The sequence below is a fragment of the Streptopelia decaocto genome (genome assembly GCF_964273445.1).
Source record: "Streptopelia decaocto genome assembly, chromosome: 26".
Classification (NCBI taxonomy): domain Eukaryota; kingdom Metazoa; phylum Chordata; class Aves; order Columbiformes; family Columbidae; genus Streptopelia; species Streptopelia decaocto.
In genome coordinates, this window is record NC_138681.1 from 2,446,953 (window position 1) to 2,461,383 (window position 14,431).

General features: G+C 65.4%; 1 protein-coding gene across 1 annotated transcript; it reads left to right on the top strand.

Moving 5' to 3' along the window:
• Positions 1-1,027: 1,027 nt before the first annotated feature.
• On the top strand, positions 1,028-10,889 carry NTRK1 (neurotrophic receptor tyrosine kinase 1; the record flags this gene model as incomplete). The annotated part of the gene is made up of 17 exons (XM_082073237.1): positions 1,028-1,215; positions 2,533-2,607; positions 2,733-2,804; positions 3,265-3,333; positions 3,653-3,807; positions 3,910-4,058; positions 4,153-4,279; positions 4,360-4,689; positions 4,955-4,972; positions 5,184-5,242; positions 5,469-5,571; positions 5,929-6,075; positions 6,158-6,288; positions 6,366-6,538; positions 10,040-10,280; positions 10,441-10,599; positions 10,690-10,889. 17 exons carry the CDS (start codon positions 1,028-1,030, stop codon positions 10,873-10,875), a joined length of 2,382 nt encoding a protein of 793 aa, XP_081929363.1. The 3' UTR covers positions 10,876-10,889.
• Between the last annotated feature and the right edge of the window lie 3,542 nt (positions 10,890-14,431).

Here is a 14,431-nt window from a genome sequence, read left to right on the forward strand (position 1 = left end):
CTGCGGTGCCTGAACCGGGGGCGTTTCTGGGGAAAAACGTCAAAGCAGCGGAATTTGGGAGGACGTGCTGGGTAGCAACCACCGGTTTGCTCTGCCGGGGGGGTGCTGGGTGGGGCCAAGGGGGTCTCATTATAGGGTCACCCCGGGGGGGACCCCGGGTCTGAGCCATGAAGAACGCAGGCTGAGAACGCGCTCAACTCAGTGCACAGATGAGCCCCCCCGAGGTGCTTCGGGACAGGCTTGGGGACAGCCGGGTGGGGATGGGGACCCACGGCGGGAGGGCAGCGTGTCCTGCCCCCCCGGGGAGGAGGAGGAGGCTGCTGGCCAAGGGTGACAGCAGGGGATGGCCACTGTGCCACCCAGTGTCCCCGCACCCCCAGCCTCTCTGCACCCCAACACAACGGGGCGTTGAGCGAAGAGCTGGGGCCAGGGTGGCTCCCTTGTGATTTGAGATTTTGCGGTGGGGGGGCTGAAACATCGGTGGCTTTGCGAGCCTGGGGGTGCTGATGTCATGTCCCTTGTCCCTTACGCGCTGCCAGCTCTGATCTGGAGCCAGGTCCTGGAGGGGGAGAGGTGTGTGGGGGGGTGTGTGCCCCAGTGGGACTGGGCGGGGGGCAGGTTTGGGGATGTGGGGTGCAGGTGTGTGGGCAGGGTGCAGGTGCAGCACTGGGGTGCAGGCAGACGCCCCATGGGTGCCCGTACAGGGGCGGGACACCCACCCCGCGGGGCGCGGGGCGCCGGGCAGGGCTGCGGCTGAGCCCCCCCGGGACAGGGGGCTTCCCGATCCCCGAGTACCGGTGAATCCCGGCCGGGGGGGGGGCAGGTCCTGCCCCTCCATCCCCGCCCGCGGCTCGGGGGGGGGTCTCCGGGGCGGTGCCGGGGCGGGGGGAGCCGCCGGCCCCTCCCGGGAGGCCGGTCCCTGCGCTGCTTTTAAGCCCCGCGCGGCCCCGTGCTCGGGCTGCCCGGTAAGTGCGAGGGAGGCGGCACCGGGTCCGGCAGCGGGACCGGGACCGGGTCCGGGTCCGCGATGCCGCCGCTGCCCGCCTGGCTCTGCCTGGCCGCGCTGCTGCTGCCGCTGCCCCTGGCCGCCCCGGGCGCTGCCCGGCCGTGCCCCCGGCCCTGCCGCTGCCCCCGGGCCGGTTCCCTGCTCTGCCGGGAGCCCGGCACCGTGGGCAGCCTGGCCCAGCTGCTGGGAACGCACAGCTTCACCGACGTGTGAGTGGGGCTGGGGGCGGTGGGGCTGGGGGACAGGGCAGTGGGACTGGGGGTGGCAGAGCTCCAGAATGGTGTGATGGGGCAGGGAAACGCAGGGATAGGGCTGGGGGCGATGGGGCTCAGGGACAGGGCAGAGGGACTGGGGGTGATAGGGCTGAGGGATGCAGGGATGGGGTTGGGGCTCCGGGACAGGGTGGTGGGACTGGGTATGATGGAGCTCAGGGGTGGGGTGTAGGGGCTGGGGGTGATTTGGCTGAGGGATGCAGGGATGGGGTTAGAGCTCGGGGACAGGGCGGTGGGACTGGGTATGATGGAGCTCAGGGGTGGGGTGTAGGAGCTGGGAGTGATGGAGCTCGGGGACAGGGCGATGGGGCTTGGGGGTGATGGGATGATGGTGCTGGGCTGGGGCAGGAGCACTATGGGGCTGAGACCACGGCACTGGAGCTGGATCTGGGGTTGGAATCGTTGTGAGGAGCTTGGTAGAAGGTTTTGGGGGCTACAAAGTTGGGGGGTCCCTGCTGCATCCCCCCAGGGATGCTGGGACTGAAGGCGCAGCGGGTCCCCACGCAGGAGCACCCACACTGTGGCAGGCAGGGCCAGAGTGCGCGAAGGGACATGGCGGGGCTGTCACCTTGCCCCAGGGTCTGTGGGCTGGGACACTGAGGGGGTCTGAGGGGGTCCCCAGAATTTGCTGGGTGGGGGATCTCCTCTGCTCTTGCTCATCCACCTGCTCCAGGACACCAGCTGGGGAGAGCAGAGGCGAGGAGGGTGCTTTGGGGTTTATGGGTGATGCTGGGGTGCCAGGACTCCTGCGTCCTCCCCACAGCGCAGCTGTGACCGTGCCGCATTGCCCGGGGCTGGCTGCGGCACGTCTCCGTGCCTCAGTTTCCCCACATGCTGGGGGTGCTGTGCGGCGAGGCGCTGCCAGCTCTTTGTTCACTGCCGGGTGGGGCCGGCGGTGGCGGGGATGACGGGTCCCCCGAGAGACCCCCAGCTGTCCCCCTACCCCAGCCACGCTCATCCCCACAGCCTTGTCCATGCGGGTGGTGGTAGGGACACCCCTGTTGTGGATGAGGGTCAGAGACCCCACTTCCCGCTCACCCCTGGCTGCCCAGGGGAAACTGAGGCACAGTGGGGCAGCTCAGCCCCTTCCCTGTCCCAATCCCTGCCTGCGGGCTGGCACAGGGTAGCGCAGGCACATCATGGGGAGGGGGACAGCCGTGTCCCCTCTGCTCCCCCTGCCCCACGCTTTGCTGGCAGCCCCTGCCATGGGGGATCCTGGGGCTGCTCCCCGATTCCCCCTCATTTGCTCTCCAGCGTAATCGAGAACCAGCCGGCGCTGACGAACTTGACCCGGGCTGACACCAGGATGCTGTGGGACCTCAGGAGCCTGTGAGCGCCACGGGGTGGGGTCCCTGCACGGGGAAATGGGGGAGCTGGTGACGGGGGATCTCTGGTGCTCCCAGGATGGGGAGTTGGGGTCCCCAGTGCGGGTGCTCAGCCCTTCCCTCCCCCAGCACCATCTCCAGCTCGGGGCTGCAGTACATCTCCACTGACGCTTTCCAGGACACCCCCAGACTGAGCCATGTGTGAGTATCCCCCCCAAACGCTTCCCCCCCCCCCCATTTTGGGCCGCGGGCGCTGCATCCCGGTGCAGGGTGGCTGGTCCCCGCACCCGGCAGGATCGATGGTGTCCCTGCTGCCCCAGCCAGCCTCGGGGGGTTGTGTGGGGCTTCGCCTCTGAGTGGGAAACCATCGATCGGGGCAGGAATGCAGGCAGCTGCCCCCACCGTGTGGGAGGGGACCCCAGAGAGCAGGGGGCTCCCTGGTGTGGGGTGCGTGGGGCTCCCCGCTGGCACGCTGAGCTTGGTCACGCCTGGCAGGGGTGGTTTTGCTTGGTCACGGTGTGACAACAGTGGCACTGGTGTGACAATGGCCCTGGTGCTGCCTCATACTGTGGCATGTGCTGGGCCCCCCGCAGGGGTTGGGGGGGTGATTTGGGGCTGGGTCTATGGGGGAAGGGGCGGCTGATGGGGTCTGTGCCGGCAGGAACTTCTCCTCCAACGCGCTGCACGACCTCTCCTGGAAAACCTTCCAGCATCTGCCCCTGCAGGAGCTGTGAGTGATGGGGGGACAGGCGAGTCGGAGCTTCCCCCGCCGGGGTTGCAGCCCTGGGGGGACACGGAGGCAGCAATGGGGCTGGGGACGCGCCCCCGGTTGTGGCTGGTGACATCCACGGGCATGGGGACGCGGATGGGGTGGCTGGCGTCGCGCGGCACCCGGCCCTGGGTGCATCCCCTGCCTGGGAGCGCTTGGTGCAGGATGGGTGCAGCCGGGGCTGGGGATGCTGATGCTGACCCCGCTGCGGGTGCACGACCCTGCGCCTGAGCCGCCACAGCCCGTGTCAACCGCTGTCCCCTTCCCTGCCCCGTGCCAGCGTCCTGGTGGGAAATCCCTTCAGCTGCTCCTGTGGTGTCCACTGGCTGCAGCTCTGGCAGAACGGGAGCCGGGCCGAGCTGGGGAACCAGTCGCTGGAGTGCCGGGAGGGCGGCGTCCTGGTGCCGCTGGGCAGCCGGCCCCTTGGCGCCTGCGGTACGTGCCAGGGTGCAGCTTTGGGTGCTTGTCCCCCTTCCTGAGCCGCTTGGCTGGGGACAGGGCAAGGAGGTGACCCCGCTCACCCCCTCCCCTCTGCAGAGCCCCCAACCGTCCGCATCGAGCCCCCCGAGGCGGTGCTGCGCCAAGGGGACAGCGTCAACCTCACCTGCCGCATCGCGGCCGAGCCGCCGGCCACCGGGGAATGGCTGGTCCCCGAGGGGGCATTCGAGCCACCCATCGTCACCAAGGCAAGACCGTCCCCTCCCTGGTGGGGTGGGCGGGGACGCAGGACGCACAGCTCTTGGGGGGCTGTTTGCTCACCCATCCCGGCACTCCCCGCAGCTCTCGGACTGGGAGATCGTGCTGGAGATCAGCAACATCTCCTCCCGCCTCAACCACAAAGAGCTGACGTGCCGGGCAGAGAACACGGAGGGGTCGGCGGAGGACAGCGTGATGCTCAACGTCACCTGTGAGCAACCCGGAGGGGACCGGCGCGGGGTCCGGGTGACGGGTGCGACTCGGGGACCCACTCGGCACCGTCTCCCCCAGTCCCCCCCGTGATCCTGCTCCTGCACGAGGCCATCCCGCAGCACTTCTGGTGCATCCCCTTCTCGGTGGACGCCAACCCCGCGCCCAGCATCCGGTGGCTGTTCAACGGCTCGGCGCTGCTCGAGGGTCCCTACATCCACACGCGCATCGTGGAGTACGAGCACAACTCCACCGTGCTGCACGGCTGCCTGCAGCTCAACCGGCCCACGCACGTCAACAACGGCAACTACACCCTCCTGGTGCGCAACCCCCTGGGCTCCGCCGCCCGCAGCGTCCAGGGCCGCTTCATGGACAACCCCTTCAGCTTCAGCCCCGAGGAGCCCATCCCCGGTGGGTGCCGGGTGCCTGGGGGGGCCCCGTCCCCGGTCCCTGTGGATGGGCTGTGCCGCAGCTCTCCTTGCACTGCTGTGCTGTCTGGCCCTGCCTGGTGCCTCAGTTTCCCCATGGTGGGAGGAGGAGGATGGGATGCTCTCACCTGGGGAATAACAAGTCCCGTACGTGCCTCAGTTTCCCCAGGTGGGAGCGGGACGACGGGGTGTTCTTGCGTGGGGAATAATGACTGTTTCTCCTTTCTCTCTCCCTTGGGCTGCACCAGTGTCTCTGTCCCCGCCGGGTGAGTGACGGAGCCCCCACAGGGGCCCCGCTGCGTGGACCCCCCCAAACCGAGCATCCCCCCACACCAGGGCTGATCCTGGGGTATCCCCACCCTGCGGAGTCATTGCAGGGGTGTTACCACCCTGGGTGTCCCCCCGCTTGCCAGAAGCACCCCAGGGGATGGGGCGCCCGCACCCCACGCTCACCCCGCACCCGTCTCCCTGCCCCAGGCACCAGGAACAGCTCGCTGGAGGGGCCCGTGGAGACGACGGACGAGCACACGTTCGGGGTGAGGGGCTGCTCTGTGCTTTGGGCTGGGGGGGCAGGACACCCCAGGGAGGGTGGGACAGGTCCTTGGGGCACAGCCCAACCAGAGCCAGGCGGGATGGGGACGCGGTGGGGATGACGGGCACAGTCACGGTGCATCAGTTTCCCCTGTGGCCACCTCAGCCCCCCAGGGCTGGGAGAAGGGACCCGGTGGGACCCCATCCTGACCCTGTCCGTGCTGTCACCAGGTCTCGGTGGCCGTGGCGCTGGCCGTGTTTGCCTGCCTCTTCCTCTCCGTCATGCTCATCGTGCTCAACAAGTGTGGGCGCCGCTCCAAGTTCGGCATTAACCGTGAGTCCCCCCTTCGCCCGGTGCCGCGGGGACCAAGCCGTGGCACAGGGACACCCCCGTTCCCGCACCCCTGGGGTGACGGAGGCCGTGCCGGCTGCGGGGTGACAGTCCCTGTGGGGAGCAGACCGTGGGGGGTGACTGCGGATGGGGACCATGGGGGGTGCTGGCCCCCCCGGCAGCGCGGGAGCAGCTGCTAATTCACTCCTGGAATGGATTCAGCCTCTAAATGGGTTTGATCGGGCTGCGGGGCCCCCGGGGGCCGGCCGGGCTGGGGGGATGCTCGGCAGAGCCTGGCACTGGCTGCGCTGGCTGGGGGGGGCGTGGGACCCCCCGATGGCCTCGTCCCTGTCCCCGCAGGCTCGGCGGTGCTGGCCCAAGAGGACGACCTGGCCATGTCCCTGCACTTCATGAACCTGGGCAGCAGCCCCTTGTCCTCGGCCGAGAGCAAGCTGGAGGCGCTGAAAACCAACGTCATTGAGAACCCCCAGTACTTCTGCGATACCTGTAAGGGCTGGGGGGGGAGCATCCTCCCCTGCACCCATCCCCAGCCTGGGGGGGGCACTAACGGGTGGGTGCCCCCAACAAGGTGTGCACCACGTGCAGCGGCGGGACATCGTGCTCAAGTGGGAGTTGGGTGAAGGCGCCTTTGGGAAGGTTTTCTTGGCCGAGTGCTACAACCTCCTCCCGGAGCAGGAGAAGATGCTGGTGGCCGTGAAGGTGCGGAGGGGATGATGGAGGGTGGGGGGCGTCCGCGGCGGGGGGGTCGGTGCCGGGTTGACGCCGGGTGCCCGCAGGCGCTGAAGGAGGCGACGGAAAGCGCCCGCCTGGATTTCCAACGTGAGGCCGAGCTGCTGACGGTGCTGCAGCACGAACACATCGTCAAGTTCTACGGCGTCTGCACTGAGGGCGAACCCCTCATCATGGTCTTCGAGTACATGAAGCACGGCGACCTCAACCGCTTCCTCAGGTGGGCCGGGGGGTCCCATCCGTCCCCCCCCACTCTCCGCTCCATCAGTGCCGCGGCGCAGCCAGCCTGCTCCCTGCTAATGCAGCCCTCCTTGCAATATTGATTAGATTAGCTGTCTGAGAGGCTTAAATAGAGAGAGATTGGCCATCAGCTGGAATAAGCAGAGACTTTTCGATTGCCCCCCCAGGTATTGCTGCGAGACGGGGGGGGCTGCCAGAGGCATCGCTTTAGTGGCCGCGCGATGAGCTCTGAGACGTGGCTTTTATGATTATTGTGATGGGACTTGGCATTAATGGTTCTGCCGAGCAGAACCCCCCCCAGCTCCCGGCCGCGGCCGCTTCGGCACGGCTGTCAGCCGCGCTCGCCGTCAAAGCACAAACGGCTGCGGGGGCCGCGGCCGAGCTGGCCGGCATCGCGCGCCCCGTGTCACACGCGTGGCTGCGCTTTCGCACCCGGCCGGCGTGGGCTCGCACGCGCTCGTGCGCGGCTTCCCCGGCCTGGCGGGCGTGCGGCTGCACGCACATGCAGCTCTCCGGGGTGCGTGTGCTCGTCCTTGGCATGGATGCACGTGTGTGTGTGCGCATGGGTGTGCTCTTCCCCGGCATGTGTGCATGTGTGTGCATGCACATGTGCACGCCCTTCCCTGGTGTGCATACACACGTGTGCACACCTTTCCTGTGTGTGCACATGGGTGTGCTCTTCCCCAGCATGTGTGCATGTATGTGTTGACCCTTCCCGTGTGCATGTACACGTGCACGCCCTTCCCTGATGTGCACACACGTGTGCACACCTTTCCCCTGTGCATGCACACACGTGTGCACACCTTTCCCCTATGCGCACCTTTCCTGTGTGTGTGCACACATGGGTGTGCTCTTCCCTGGCATGTGTGCATGTGTGTGCTGACCGTTCCCCTGTGTGCATGCACACGTGCGCACACCTTTCCCCTGTGCGCACACACGCGTGTGCGTGCTCTTCCCTGGCACGTGTGTGCAGACCTGCGTGCTGTTTCCCTCTGTGCACGCACACGTGTGTGCACGCTCTTCCCCATGTATGTGCTGACCCTTCCCCCTAGTGCATGCACACGTGTGCACACTCTTCCCCTGTGCACACCTTTCCTGTGTGTGTGAACACATGGGTGTGCTCTTCCCCATCATGTGTGCATATATGTGCTGAACGTTCCCCTGTGTGCATGCACATGTGCACGCCCTTCCCTGATGCGCACACATGTGTGCACACCTTTCCCCTGTGCACGCACACGCGTGTGCATGCTCTTCCCCATGTATGTGCACGCTCTTCTGCAGGTATTTGCTGACCCTGCCCTGATGTGCATGCACACGTGTGCACACCTTTCCTGTGTGTGCACACACATGGGTGTGCTCTTCCCCAGCATGTGTGCATGTATGTGCTGACCGTTCCCCTGTGTGCATGCACACGTGCACGCCCTTCCCTGATGTGCACACACGTGTGCACACCTTTCCCCTGTGCATGCACACACGTGTGCACACCTTTCCCCTATGCGCACCTTTCCTGTGTGTGTGCACACATGGGTGTGCTCTTCCCTGGCATGTGTGCATGTATGTGCTGACCGTTCCCCCGTGTGCACGCACACGTGCGCACACCTTTCCCCTGTGCATGCACACCCGTGTGCGTGCTCTACCCTGGCACGTGTGCGCAGACCTGTGTGCTGTTTCCCTCTTTGCACGCACACGCGTGTGCACGCTTTTCCCCATGTATGTGCACGCTCTTCCCCATGTATGTGCTGACCCTTCCCTGATGTGCATGCACACGTGTGCACACCTTTCCCCTGTGCACACCTTTCCTGTGTGTGCACACACATGGGTGTGCTCTTCCCCGGCATGTGTGCATGTGTGTGTTGACCCTTCCCCTGTGTGCATGCACACGTGCACGCCCTTCCCTGATGCGCACACATGTGTGCACACCTTTCCCCTGTGCACGCACACGCGTGTGCATGCTCTTCCCCATGTATGTGCACGCTCTTCTGCAGGTATTTGCTGACCCTTCCCTCTAGTGCATGCACACGTGTGCACACCTTTCCTGTGTGTGCACACACATGGGTGTGCTCTTCCCCAGCATGTGTGCATGTATGTGTTGACCCTTCCCGTGTGCATGTACACACGCACGCCCTTTCCTGATGTGCATGCACACGTGTGCACACCTTTCCCCTGTGCACACACACGCGTGTGCATGCTCTTCCCTGGCACATGTGCAAAGACCTGTGTGCTGTTTCCCTCTGTGCACGCTCTTCCCCATGTATGTGCTGACCCTTCCCCCTAGTGCATGCACATGTGTGCACACCTTTCCCCTGTGCACACCTTTCCTGTGTGTGTGCACACATGGGTGTGCTCTTCCCCAGCATGTGTGCATGTGTGTGTTGACCCTTCCCCTGTGTGCCTGCACACGTGCACACCCTTCCCTCATGTGCATACACATGTGTGCACACCTTTCTTGTGTGTGCACACCCGTGTGCGTGCTCTTCCCTGGCACGTGTGTGCAGACGTGTGTGCTGTTTCCCTCTGTGCACGCACACGCGTGTGCACGCTCTTCCCCATGTATGTGCTGACCCTTCCCCCTAGTGCATGCACACGTGTGCACACCTTTCCCCTGTGCACGTCTTTCCTGTGAGTGCACACACATAGGTGTTCTCTTCCCTGGCACGTGTGCATGTATGTGCTGACCGTTCCCCCGTGTGCATGCACACGTGCGCACACCTTTCCCCTGTGCACACACACGCGTGTACACACTCTTCCCTGGCATGTGTGCACATACACGCTTCCCCTCTGTGCACACGCCTTCCCTGGCACGCACACACGTGCACACCTTTCCCTTGTGTGCACACATGCCAGGGAGGGATGCACGCGTGTGTGCATACGTGTGTGCACGTCCTTCCCCATTGTGCACACATGCACATGCGTATGCCCTTCAAATGCATGTGTGTGCACTAGCGCACACCTTTCCCCTGTGCATGCACACGCGTGTGCGTGCTCTTCCCTGGCACGTGTGCACAGACCTGCGTGGTTTCCCTCTGTGCACGCACACGCGTGTGCACGCTCTTCCCTGGCACGCGTACGTGCTTCCCCTCTGCGCACATGCGTATGCCCTTCAAACGCACGTGTGTGCACTAGCGCACACCTTTCCCCTGTGCACGCACACACGTGCACACCCTTCCTTTGCACACACGTACACAAGTGCACGCCCCTCCCTGCAATCTGCGCACGTATACACACATATACATGTGTATACTGTTCCCTGGCACGTGTGGGCATATGTGCACACCATATGTGCACCCTTTTCCCTGGCGTGCATGCACACACACGCATTTCCCTCCCCGGCACGTGTGCACACGTGCACATTCTTCTTGGCGTGTGTGTGCACATTTGCACACCTCTATGTGTGTGCGCACACCTCTACGTGTGTGCACACATCTCCGCACACCATTCCCGGCTCCCGGCCCCTCTCCGAGCAGCCGCTGTCCCCCGGCAGGTCCCACGGCCCCGACGCCAAGATGCTGGAGCAGGGGCAGGGGCAGCCCCGCGGGCAGCTGACGCTGAGCCACATGCTGCACATCGCCACGCAGATCGCCTCGGGCATGGTCTACCTCGCCTCCCTCCACTTCGTCCACCGCGACCTGGCCACCCGCAACTGCCTGGTGGGCCACGAGATGGTGGTGAAAATCGGTGATTTCGGCATGTCCCGCGACATCTACAGCACCGACTATTACCGGGTGAGCGGGATGCTGAGGTGTACCCCGTTTCTAGCTCCGCGCTCAGTTTTAGCTGCTGGCCCCCACCCATATTTAATGGGAGATGTGCTTAATAAGCAGGGTTAAGGTGGGGAGGTGAGTGGGGGGGTCCGTGCCCCACTGACACCCCCGCTGCCGGCAGGTGGGGGGCAGGACCATGCTGCCCATCCGCTGGATGCCCCCCGAGAGCATCCTCTACCGCAAATTCACCACCGAGAGCGATATCTGGAGCTTTGGCGTGGTGCTCTGGGAGATCTTCACCTACGGGAAGCAGCCCTGGTACCAGCTCTCCAACACCGAGGTGAGCGGGGGGGGAGGATGATGATGATGCCAGCCCCCGCCATGGGGGTGTCAGCACTCAACCTGGCTCCATCTCCACCCCAATGTGCAGGCCATCGAGTGCATCACGCAGGGCCGGGAGCTGGAGCGGCCCCGCACGTGCCCCCCCGAGGTGTACGGCATCATGCAGAGCTGCTGGCAGCGGGAGCCCCAGCAGCGCCGGCCCATCAAGGACATCCACAGCCGCCTCCAGGCCCTCGTCAAGACCCCCCCTGTCTACTTGGACATCCTGGGCTGAGCGGGGACCCCCACCCTGCCTCCCCGCTGCCCCCCAGCCCTCCCTGCTGCCGGGGGGGTGCAACCCCCGTCCCTCCCCCAGCAGAGCCCCCCGGACTGATGCCCTGATGGGGGGAGAGGACTGTAACTTTATTTATGATGGGAAGTGCCAGCCCCCCACCCCGGGAGCTGCAGGGCTGAGATTGCGACCCCTAAACTGTGTGTCCCCGGGTTGTGGCTGTGCCCCCCGCAGTTCTGGCCGTGCCACCGGGCTCCTCGGCGTTTCCTTGGTGTGCCGGGACGGCGGCGCTTGGCTGATGTGGGTTTGCTTTGGGGGGCAGAGCTCAGACCCCCCCCAGCATTGGAGCCGGGGGGCTCGGCTGCGCCGGGGAGTTGGGGGTACCCCGTGGCTTGGCTGCTCCCTGGTCCCCGGTTTGGGGACACCCCGCGCTCGTTTGCTCTGCAGCAAAACCGGTCGATAATAAACCATCCATGTACCCCCGCGCTGGGACCTTGCTGAGCCGGGGGGGTCCGCTTGGCATGGGGTGCGACCGGGGGCTTTTGGGGAGAAAGAGGAGCCTTTTGGAGCTGGGAGGCTCTGGCTGGGGAAGAGGAGCTGGAGGGGATGTGCTGGTATGGGGGGGTTGTGCTGCCACCCCCACTCTAAGCCAAAAAGGGATTTTGGCTGTGCTGGGACCACCCTGTGCCACCCTGGCCCGGATGCCTGGGTCCGCTTGCCAAGGGCTTGGTGAGGGGGGGACAGGACTTTGCAGCACAAAGAAGCCACCCACCCCCCAAAAGATCAAAGCGCTCCCTTCCCCGTGCCCCCTCATCAGAGCCGGGGGGTTATCGCGTGCCCTTCAGCGTCCACTTCATCATCCTCCCCAGGCCCTCCGGCCGCCCTGGTAATGGTTGAGACCTGGATCTGACCGTAATGGAGCTGAATTGATTTCATCTGGCTAATTAGGCAGCACAGGCAGGGCCCTGGCAGCTCCTTTGTTACCCACCGCGACCCGAGATAAGCGCCGGGGAAGCAGCGCCATGGGGGAAACTGAGGCACAGAGCGGGAGCGGCCGAGGGTCCGTGGTGGGTGCCGAGGGGCTCGGGGTGGGCACGGTGTGATACCAGAGCTGTCCCCAGCATCCCGCAGCCTGTCACCCATCCCAAACCCACGGGGGGACGCATCCAGCCCCCAACGTGGCTTCCCCTGTTTGTCCCCAAATCTTTGCTGGGTGTCCAGCCCCGCAGCCGCACGGGCAGGATCCGGCCCCTCTCCGGCACAGACCCCACCTGCATCCCCCACCTGCTTCCTTGGGGTCTCTCTAATCGCTGCCAATGCTGATTTATGGCCTTTTTTCCCTCTTATCTAATTTGAGGAAGGAACAAGATTACAACCTTGAGCTTTTCCAGCCCCGCGCCGCAGATCACCGCAGACCAACGCCCCAAACGGGCCCTTGTGTGCTGCGGACCCCCCCCGCCCCAAGCAGGGTTGGTTTCCCCGCAGCCATGCCTCAGTTTCCCCCCCACGGTGGCTGTGCCTCAGTTTCCCTCTTGGGGCAGCCAGGGAAGGGTTAAGCCCCCCCCCAGCTGCTTTCCCTCAAGGGTTCAACCCTGATTGATTTTATTCTCCCCCCCGCCCCTTGCACCATTCCTGCCGCAGTTTCTCCATTTCAGCCGCTCCGGGGGGAGCGGTAATGGACTCTGGCAATGAGGTAATTAACGGCTCCGCTCGCTGGCAGAGCTGCCCCCCCAGCGGCCCTGCGGCCTGGCCCCGCTAACGAGGGTTAATGAGGGTTGGGGGGCCCGGGCCCGATCCTGCCTCTTGCCGCCAACAAACCCACCGGTGGCCCATGCATGGGGAGTCCCACCCTGGGGGGGTCCCACCCTGCTCCCCAGTGCTCCCCAGCTCTGCTCCCTGGGGGTCCCACCCCCCCCAGCAGCCCTCGAGGGGTCCCCAGGTCCCCCTCTAAGTGGACTGGCCGTGTGCTTTTGTGTTCCCCCCCAGCAGGGATGGGGCGGCTGATTTGGGGGATATCAGGGCTGCGGATGCAGCTGCATCCCCATGGGGGGGCTGAGCAGGGGTCAGACCCTGTGCCGCCCCTGAGTGCACTTGGGGGGTCCTCGTCCCCTCCGGCGCTGGGGATCTCGGGGGGGCTGCAAAGGCATCTCAACGCTAATGAGGTGGAGCTGAAGTGCTGCTCAAGTGTCCCCGAGCAATATTTCCCCGTCACCCTGGGGACACCTTACTTAAAAGCAGCAGAACTGGGGGGTCACTTCCACACCAGGTCCCTGGCTCCGGATGTCCCCAGCTTGACCTGGCCCCGATGTCCCCAGCCTGGGACCCCTCTGTCCCCGCGGTCTCGGTGCCCGGCCCTGCTCCGGGAAGCATTTTGGGGACCCCGGCTGCGGGTGGGCTTGATCCTAATGGAGCCCCAAGGTGGGCTGGGGGGAGCGGGTGAGCTGCGCTGGGATGTGAAAATCGTTATGAGTGATTAGAGCTATTACTGTAACGAGGAGAGGCAATTAACGGCGCCTTGACATCAGTTGAGGCCAGCTAATGGAGCAGGGGGCGGCCGGGCATGGGGGGGCAACACGTGCTGGTGAGATGCTTGGCTGGGGTCCCGGGGGTGACGTGGGCAGGATCCCACCATGAGGGGGGTGAAACGTGGCTGGGGGTCCCGGGGTGGAGCTGGGACACATGGCCGGGATCCCAGGGATCCGGGGGTGACACAAGGACAGAGATTCTGGGATATGAGGCTGATGCAGCACCAGGAATCCCGGGACAGAGGAATGCGGGACAAACACATGGCCAGAGGTCCCAGTAATGCAGGGATGGGGCGTGTCTGGGATGCAGGGGTGATACATGTCTGGGATGTTGGGTGCCCGGGATGCTGGGATGCTGGGATGGCGGGATGCTGGGTGCCCGGGATGCTGGGTGCCCGGGATGCTGGGATGCTGGGTGCCCAGGAGGCTGGGATGCTGGGATGGTGGGATGCTGGTGCCTGGGATGCTGGGATGGTGGGATGGTGGGTGCCCAGGATGCTGGGATGCTGGGTGCCTGGGATGCTGGGTGCCCAGGATGCTGGGATGCTGGGTGCCTGGGATGCTGGGTGCCCGGGATGCTGGGATGGTGGGATGCTGGGTGCCTGGGATGCTGGGATGGAGGGATGCTGGGATGCTGGGTGCCCAGGATGCTGGGATGGCAGGATGCTGGTGCCCGGGATGCTGGACGGCAGGATGCTGGGTGCCTGGGATGCTGGGTGTCCAGGATGCTGGGTGCCCGGGATGCTGGGATGGCGGGATGCTGGGATGGCTGGGATGCTGGGTGCCCAGGAGGCTGGGATGCTGGGATGGCGGGATGCTGGGTGCCCAGGATGCTGGGATGGCGGGATGCTGGTGCCCTGGATGCTGGGTGCCCGGGATGCTGGGGTGGCGGGATGCTGGGTGCCCAGGATGCTGGGATGGCGGGATGCTGGGTGTCCGGGATGCTGAGTGCCCGGGATGCTGGGATGGCGGGATGCTGGGATGGCGGGATGCTGGGTGCCCGGGATGCTGGGATGGCGGGATGCTGGGATGCT